The sequence below is a fragment of the Oncorhynchus mykiss genome, chromosome 2, assembly GCF_057628025.1.
Source record: "Oncorhynchus mykiss isolate SJ-2025 chromosome 2, ASM5762802v1, whole genome shotgun sequence".
Taxonomy (NCBI): domain Eukaryota; kingdom Metazoa; phylum Chordata; class Actinopteri; order Salmoniformes; family Salmonidae; genus Oncorhynchus; species Oncorhynchus mykiss.
Window position 1 is genome coordinate 53,881,061 of NC_143023.1, and position 9,533 is coordinate 53,890,593.

The window sequence follows — 9,533 nt, forward strand, 5'->3', positions numbered from 1 at the left end:
TGGGGGATGGGCATATCTGTGATGATGCTGATCTTCTCCGGGCCCGGTTCTATTCCAGCTGCACTGATTTTGTGTCCCAAGAACAAGACCTCTGACTCCACTCAGCCCATCCAACAATTGGAACATGTGTCTTTGGAAATGCTCAGGACCGGAAGCGATTCCAAATGGCAAAACGTTAAAACAGTCCTGAGCGGGCATCCAGTTTTGTGAAGATTTGTGAGGCATCCAACTGAGCTAGCGACTGCTCCACTGATGGTAAGATGTGTCTCTCTCTGCAGAGAGCCTCATTCAAGTCCCCATTGGCTTTTGGGACCACCATTATCCCTGCACACCTGCCAGTGGGACTCTCTATTTTAGACAGCCCCATTTTCTTCCATACTCACCAACTCTTCCTTTACTTTTGCCAATAAACGGAGAAGCACCCCGGGGGGGACCGCATCCTCTTTCAGGTTTTGTAGTCACCTTCCTAGGCCAGAAAACACTTTTGGAAATGTCTTTTGGAAAACATCCCTTGGGTCCTCCAGTTCAATTGCTGGCAGCCCCAGCAACGGTCTGGCCAGAGAGTGAATGGCAAAGACAGGTTGGATGGCACTTTTTGTCTTTACTCTCCAGTTTACTCACCAACTGCCCTACCACTGGTAATATCTTACAGTTTTTAGTTTGTAGAGAGCAAAGGGCCATTTCTACTATAGCTATACAGTTTTGTGGGGATTGCGGTCACTGCTGCCCATGTGTCTGGTTTAAATGACACAACCTCCCCATTGAGTTTAATATCCGAGTGCCCGCCATCATTGTTTTTTCCTTACTTGTCCCAGAAAGATGCTGTCCTACTGTATCTGCTGTTCCTCCTCTGAGACCTCATGCGTTTGCTTTGTATTTGTATTTATTATGGATCCCCATTAGCTGGTGCCAAGGCTACTCTTCCTGGGGCTACTCTTCCTGGGGCTACTCTTCCTGGGGTCCAGCAAAATTAAGGCAGTTTATACAATTTTAAAAACATTACAATACATCCACTTGCCCTCAGGCCTCTACTTCACCAGTACCACATGTATACAGTACAAAATCCATGTGTACGTGTGTGTATAGTGCGTATATTATCGTGTGTGTGTGTATGCATGTGTCTGCCTATGTTCGTGTTGCTTCACAGTCCCCGCTGTTCCATAAGATGTTTTTTTATCCGTTTTTTTACATCTAATTTTACTGATTGCATGAGTTACCTGATGTGGAATAGAGTTTCTGCAGCATTAGTAAAGATGTGATTAATACATGTTGATGATTTCATTACTGTGCTGTTTGTAACTACCCTGGTAGGTTGACTGATAACCTGAACCAGGTTACAGCCACTGGTTACTATTTGAAGCTTTCTCTTGAGTGGGCAGCTTGATGAAAGACAGTCAATATTTAAATCACCCAGAAAATATACCTCTCTGTTGATATCACATACATTATCAAGCATTTCACACATGTCATCCAGATACTGACTGTTGGCACTTGGTGGTCTATAGCAGCTTCCCACCAGAATGGCCTTTACGTGATCGACAGACTGCTGAAAAGTGACATTTCCTGCATTCCGCATCCTTTGCTGGGCAATCTTCCCATCTGTGGAAAGGGGATTATCCCACATTTGCGACAAACACTTGAACTGGCTACTGGTGCTGTCTGTGATTGTTGTTGCACGGTATGAAAACGCATGTATTTCCTCACTCTCTTCACTCTGCAAGGAGCTGATGTGGTGCAACATTGTCTGCTGGTCTTTTTACTATCTCACTCTGCCTAACCTTGTTTACAGCTTTGGACAAGGGAAGCTGGGAATCCAACTGTAACTTTTCAGAAAGTGAGATATTTCTTATTCCCACTACAATCTGATCTCGGGTCAACTCTTCCCTGAGTGCGCCAAACCGACAATGTTCCGCTAGCTTGTGAGCAGCTGTGATAAAACTGTTGGTGGTTTCGCCCTGCTCCTGTTTGCCCACATTAAGCCTAGCTCTCAAATATGTCTCCCTATGAAATGCATTTCAACACAGTCTTTAATGGCACAGTAGTTAAGTTTCTCTTCCTCAGTCAACGGTGAAGCATTTAATATATCCTCGCCTTCATCACCCATAGAGTAGATCAGTGTATTGTCTTGAAATGGCAAATTTTTCACATTTAAGCCTGAAGCTACTCTGGACCTTTCAAAGCGCCTGATCCATTTTGGCCAGTTTTGAATGTACGTACAATCTAAATTCTCCAGGGGACTAATGCAGAATCCGTCAGCATAAGCCACTGGCCTGTCCATGTTTGCACGAGAGCCCGTTGAACTTGGAGTCGCAAACCCTGAAATCCCACCAGTTCCTTCCTCTTGCAACATGTGCAAGCAGTAACTTTGTCCTTGCTCATTAGTCCTTGCTAGCCCAATGATGATCTGCGCTGTTTATCTCCAACACCGTGCCCTCTTTGCTTTTAAACAGCCTGAATGTATGATTTACTTCACGTTTATGTGATTATTAAAACCACTTCTGACACAATGTAGTATCATCTAAAATAAGGAAGTGCCGTGTCTGTTTTCTCCTCATAACACACCACAGACCAACAGATATTCTTTACATCAATATTATAGGAATCACTACCAAACTTAATGTATGACCCCTTATACACTTTATTGGTGTAAGGGTTTTCCTGTGGTGAAGTAGAGGCGGACCAAAACGCAGCGTGGTTATATTGATTCATGTTTAATAAAACCAGATAAACATGAACACTACAAAACAATAAACGTGGAAAACCAAAAACAGCCCTATCTGGTGCAAAACACAGAGACAGGAACAATCACTCACAAACACACAGTGAAACCCAGGCTACCTAAATATGGTTCTCAATCAGAGACAATGACTAACACCTGCCTCTGATTGAGAACCATATCAGGCCAGACATAGAAATAGACAAACAAGACATCCAACATAGAATGCCCACTCAGATCACACCCTGACCAACCAAAACATAGAAACATACAAAGCAAACCATGGTCAGGGTGTGACAATTAGGCCCAGCCTTTGGAACTTTGGTTTTCCTAGATATGACTACTATATTGTGATCATTACATCCAATGGATCTGGATACTGCTTTCAAGCAAATTTCTGCAGCATTAGTAAAGATGTGATCAATACATGTTGATGATTTCATTCCTGTGCTGTTTGTAACTACCCTGGTGGGTTGACTGATAACCTGGTTACAGGCTCTGGTTACTGTTTGAAGCTTTTTCTTGAGTGGAAAGCTTGATGAAAGCCAGTCAATATTTAAATCACCCAGAAAATATACCTCTCTGTTGATATCACATACATTATCAAGCATTTCACACGTCATCCACATACTGAATGTAAGATTTACTTGGTAAGTCCTTCATGTTTATGTGATTATTAAAGCCACTTCTGACACAATGCAGTATCATCTAAAATAAGGAGGTACAACAACGAGGTTCTTGCTTCAGCATGTTTACTAGCCTAGTCTGCACATGTCATACATAGTCATGCATAGGTATGGATACCCACAAGGGCCAACCTACTACAGTAACCCCAACTGGGATTCTAAACTGTGTCCAGCGACAGTCAACCCAACACTATAGCCAGTGTCCAGGTGTTTGATACAATATGTAAGCCTGCTTGGCTGTACATGCAGTTTTTACTCAACCCCCCCCTACCTGTTTCCGTACCACAGACCATCGTCCCATCCGGCAATCTGAAGACCTACGAGCTGCTCCACCGTATCACCGGCGAGGGCCTGTCAGTGGAGTACTGCTTCAGCCGCCAGCCGTTCAGCCCCGACCCGCACATGGTGGCAGTCAAAATCCAGTTCACCAACAGCGCCACCTCCGAGGCCAAGAGCCTGCACGTGGAGGACGCCAAGTTGCAATCAGGCATGAGGATCAAAGAGTTCCCTGAGATCGGTCAGTCAACATTTCACAACAGAATTCCTCTTTTAATAGTTTTGGAAAGGGGTTCTAAAAGGATCCTTTGAGGACCGGTAGGGTTCTACATGGAACCCTTTTTTATCTGAAGAAGACTTTTTGGAAAAGATAATTGAAAGAAATGGTTCTTTGTTGGGTTAGGTTTTGCAACGGGGTTAGTTTAAATTAGAATTACACCTCAGTCATTCAGTGATCTATCTAGGTAGCTGTTTGTCATTGTTTTGGTCTAGTTAGTGCACTGTCTCTTTTACCTAGTATCTTGTGTTGTCTTCAGAGGTGTTACCTGCGGGCGAGACTGTCAGCGTGGTGATGGGCATCGATTTCTGTGATTCCACACAGGCAGCCAACTTCCAGCTCTGGTAAGAAAGAGCCTGCACCCCCCCCCCCCCCTATGTGGCCAGTCAAGTATCAAACTAGTGTTGCAAAATTCTGGAAACTTTCCCAAAGTTCCTGGGTTTTTCAGAAATCCTGGTTGGAAGATTCCGAGTTGTAGGATTCCCTACCTACTAATTCCCTCCTGATTCCGGGAATCTTATTGGGAGTTCTGGAAAACCAGAGAATTCCTGGGAAAGTTTCTGCAATTTTGCGACCCTAATCACTGCACAGTCCTATTGCTCTATTCTCCTATAAGTGAATCATGTCATGTCTTATTGTTCCTTTGCAGCACTCACACCAGGAAGTTCTTTGTGTCGATCCAGCCACCGGTTGGAGAGCTGATGATGCCAATCTTTATGACAGAAAATGAGTTCAAAAAGGAGCAAGGTGAGCACAGGAACTAATGCATGGAAATCAAATAATATGGGCCCCATTTTGACTGCGCTAAAGAAACAATTTTTGTAATAGTAAAATCCCTGAATTGATGCAGTGTGTTTTGAGATGTCTTTGCCTCTCTGGGTGTTGTTTTGAGTTGGTATCCAAAAGAACACTCAAGAATTAATACATTTCTGAGGCAAATCATAGTATATTTATTTTTTGTCAGTGATGAATGGCAGTTTCCACCAGTCACTACACAAACTAACCCTAATAATGGCATGTGACTACTACCGCACTATCACCTCTGACTTGATCAAATCCACATCCACCAGGAAACCTTAGTATTCATTCTAACTTGGTTTAATAGCAATGGTCACCCTTGGAGCATAATCACTAACACTGGGCAAGGTTTTCAACTAAAATCCAACCGTATTGTGTGTTTAAACGTGTCATATCCTCCGTTCTTCCCTCTTGATACTGGCCCCAATAGAGACGCTATTACAAAGTCTAGGTAAGTTTCCTTTGATAGAACTTGTTCTCGTCAGCTGTCTATGTGCCACCTGCCTTAACAACCTACCCCCCCATACGAGACTCAACCTCTCCTCCCCCATCCTTCCCCTCAACATCTCCCCCTTGCTTCAAGCTGTTCCCTCCTATACCCCCCACAGCGATATCTAATGCCTGGGTGCCAATGACTATTTGCACTATGTATCTCCAGTTCACTTCAATGGCAGACACAACTGACCTAACCTAACCTGCATCCCAGCCTCTAACATGTACTGTAGCTCCACTGGGAATGACTGGGAATGCTCCACTTAGATCCACTAATCCCAAATCAATGTCCTACTGTAGTTCCGGGAATGCGCAAAGAGGATGTCCAATTTTTTTAAAGGCACTGCATTTAAAACCATTGCGCTCTTCTTTCACAGCATTGATTGTGTTATACGGGCTGTAAGACACATGGGCTGTAACTAATGCATACTGTAGGCCACATTCAGATGTTTTAGAGAAGTAGAGCTAACTTAACTTTGTCTGAGTGGTGAGAGTATAGCATGCTGCTTCCATTTAATGCATATAATGGTGTTTTATAATACATTTCAAGTTAACAAGTTAATGGTCATTGTATTCTAGATTTAGTGTGGAGGAAGTTTGTGCAGAAGTTTGCTGAATTCAGCTAAATATAACTAAGACGTCACAGAACGAAGAGGGAACATTTCAATCTCTTTCAGGGAGCCTTTTCTATGTTCAAGGAAGTTTGACAGTGATATATGAGAAAATGAGTTTGACAAAAAGACGAGCAGGATAGAAATATGAGTTACAGACCTGCAACCTGATAAATAAAGTAATCCACATGCAGGCTATTCCCCTCAAACTCCTGTTTTTGGCAAATATCAGATTACTTTCTTATTCTTAGGAAAGTGTCACTGCTTTGCGAGAGTTTTTCACATTAAGCCCCATGCTTATGTAATGGCTCATATCTCTAGTCTTTTAATCCTAAGGCATTATATAGTTAGTGTAGTCCTAAGAGAATTGTGTAAAACCCAACACTTTTATGGTAGTAGACCCTATAGAGTTGAATGGCTTTTAGATTGTTGTAGTATCAAATGGTATATGGACACAAATGCCTCCATATAGTGTGAGATATTACACAAGGTTTGGTTAAAACGTTAGGTATTCACGGGACAGTCTCCTATTTTGAAGGAGTCTGGTGACAATGAGCATTCATAAAAACAAAAATGAAATTGACCTTCTTCAAACACATGTTCAATCTCACTCAAGCTGGAACCTGTAATTCATCTTTCCTCGATTCCTCACATCCTCTTTCCTTGCATCCCTAAAAAGGTATTGGAGAAGAAGGTCTGAGGCGAGGGACCTTGGACCGTCTCCTCCAATACGGAGGGAAAGGAGCTGAGGAGATAGGATGCAAGGAATCGCGGGAAGATAAATTGAGATGCTGATGCAGACTCCTTGACCACTCGTCTGTTGACCGCTGCTATTTTGTACTGTCCTCAGGTCAGTTGATGGGCATGAATGAGATCACAGAGAAGCTGACCCTGGAGGAGAAGTGTCAGGGCGAGCACGCTGTCGTTCAAAGGGTTACCACTGCCGCCAACCTCAGCCGAGTGCCCTGTGGCTCAGACAAGGAGTGCAGGTGAGGGTGGCGGGCATTTGGAAAAGTTGTCAAAGTTGGCAGATGTCGCCAGAATAAATATTGATATATATTTTTTTATTTATTGAATTAGTATGTTGCATGTTTTATTAGACAGGGGAGATAGTAGGGGAATGTGTCAAATAGGAAGTTATGAAATCATGAAAGAATGTTGCTGTTTTGTGTCATATTGATTCAACTATTCAACTTCATCTTTACTTCTGCTCTTTGATCTTTGAACTTAGCCCTCCTGTACCTCCTCCCCCGTTTCCGATTCACAGGTTCGCTGGGAAGACGGTGACCAGTGGCAGCCTTGTACTGGTCAGTGTGGTCACCAAAGAGGACGGGGCCGCCCAGCTGACGGTCAACTGTGAGAAAATGGTGATTGGCACGATGCTGGTCAAGGACATCCTTCAGGCCCTCACCCAGTGATGACCCCTAACTCTTGACCCCTGACCTTTGACCCCAGCAATTTCCTTCCTCTCCTACAGCTCGGTTCTGTCTCCCTTTGCTCACTCACATACATACAACCACACATTCATCCACTCTCATTCCAAATACCCCAATACTTAGAGTCCTCTTTCTCTTCCTTAAGATACTGGTAGTCTGATAAGAATATGTAGAAGACAGGTTTGATCCATCGCTCAATTGATATTCTCCATGTAATGCAGGTTTCAAACAAATTATGATGATTTTTTACTTATACGAGAGATGCAAATCTGGGGGAAATAATAGGCCCCACTTTGACTTTTAAAATCACTTCCTACGAACCGTCGTAACAAATTACAGAATGGCATTACTGTACACGATTTGTAAAGACAATAAGTCATTAAGAATCATCCCACTGATCAAATAAAATCTGTGACGACGTTGAATCAACATGGAAAACTGATTGGATTTGCAAAAAGTAATCAACATAAGGGAATTTTTTTTTTTCACACAACTTTTAACCTATATTTGTTTGTTGATTTCACATTGAATTCATGTTAACTCAAAAATGTTTTAATCAAAACTAGACATTGAACTGAGGTCAGTGCCCAGTGGGATGTTTATCCTAACCAAAAATCCTCCTTATCATTTGTGATGACTGCTGTAAAGGTTTGACATGCTCTCTTTAGCCATATCTACGAATGGCTCATGATGTATAGTACATTATTGTCTGAACTAAAGACTGCGAGTCCTCACCTATACTCTTGCTATACTTGTTTCGGCCAAGCGCAAATGTACTATGTAGAAAACACCATGCCTTTTTAAAAATGTAGTGTGGTACCATTACCAACATTACTTAGGTACAGTAACAGGGTATATCATCAAAAAAGTGGTCACTCCTCAATTTACTTTGGTCTGTTGAATGTTCAATGAAGTCCCCTTTTGAATAGTGTAGTTCTCTATTCTCAATCTCTACCGCCTGGCCCGCTAAATGTCATACACATAGAATAGATGTTATTGAGTGGGAGTCCTGCAGTTGAAAATGATATACAGTAAACGTGATTGAATGCATTGCAATATTTAATACAAAATCTAAGGTCTGTGTTAGTGTGTGTCTGTGTCTGTGTCTGTGTGTATGAATGATTTCCAAACATGACAATGTTAAATCATCATGGCCCAAGGCAAACTGTTCTGTAATCAGCAGCTATCTGTGTTTTCCTGCCTTTCCATTGACTTTTGCATATACTTACTGTATTTCCAGAATAGGTTAACCATGCTATATTTAAAAGTGGTTTCTATCATGCTATAAACCCACTGATGTTGTCATAATGAGACCTACGGAAATGGGATCCTAAGGAAACTGCACTATGCTGTCTTGGGCGCCAATGGGTCACACCAGGTAAAGGGCCTTGCTCTGTATCGGGGAGACACGTGATATGATATAACATAACCCACCTGCATATCTGCGAGCTGCCTTCGTGACATAAGTGATGTTATTTATTTATTTGTTTAGATTTTTTTTGCCATAGGAACATGTATTTGTATCGTCACACCAAAGGAGTTCAATACAGCAAGCATCAATAACAGTTATCATAGAAAGTGAAAGAAAAGGGAAAATGACAGCAGTTTTTTACTCCTTGAAATTTGAATTGTTTTATTTGTTCAGTATCGCACTGGTAAATCTTTCAAGCTTGTGAACTTAATTCACAGGTTTGTGGAGTCATGACACCGTCAAAGAACAAATAATTTAAGTTGAATATACATGTAATTTCAAATTCATTTTACTACTGGTATGCAGACAATTTGAGAACATAATTTGCTTAACTCATACCATTGACCTTATGAAAAGTACCTTATTGAAAGTACTGTTAAACGTGGCAGTGGTCTATTATTTCCTCCCCTAAAATACAAAGCTATATATAACTTTGAATGGTTAAACCTTTCTCTCAAAATGAAAACTTTGCAATTAATTTAAGATAATAGTGGATGGAGCAATCCTTCAAAGGGTATTGTTATTTTAATGCACACTCGCTTTCTCTTTCTAATGTCATGATTATGGTCTACCATATCTTCTGTGTGGTTATGAAATAATGTGATGTTTAAGCTTTTATTTATTATTCAAATGAAAATAATGAAATAAAACGGATGAAATGTGTCAATGTCTATAGCCTTTTTGTATATGGACCGGAGAGATGGAAAACCTAACTTGATACTCTTTGATGTGGATATTTGTTATCGACTTGTCTTCAAATTCAGCTTCTT

The 9,533-nt window shown here is 41.6% G+C and overlaps 1 protein-coding gene across 22 annotated transcripts in view; it reads left to right on the forward strand.

The window, feature by feature from the left end:
- Positions 1-9,426, forward strand: part of ap3b2 (adaptor related protein complex 3 subunit beta 2) — a 102,821-nt gene extending 93,395 nt beyond the window's left edge. For 8 of the 22 annotated variants that reach the window (XM_021565027.3, XM_021565010.3, XM_021565019.3 and 5 more), the window contains 6 exons: positions 3,691-3,919; positions 4,215-4,299; positions 4,605-4,702; positions 5,184-5,204; positions 6,707-6,845; positions 7,088-9,426. In XM_021565027.3, coding sequence (XP_021420702.3) covers positions 3,691-3,919; positions 4,215-4,299; positions 4,605-4,702; positions 5,184-5,204; positions 6,707-6,845; positions 7,088-7,274 — 759 coding nt within the window. In that variant the 3' untranslated portion in view covers positions 7,275-9,426. The remainder of the gene's footprint in view (positions 1-3,690; positions 3,920-4,214; positions 4,300-4,604; positions 4,703-5,183; positions 5,205-6,706; positions 6,846-7,087) is intronic. The other 14 variants (XM_090202017.1, XM_090202008.1, XM_021564969.3 and 11 more) reach the window with 3 other exon arrangements.
- The last annotated feature ends 107 nt before the right edge of the window (positions 9,427-9,533 follow it).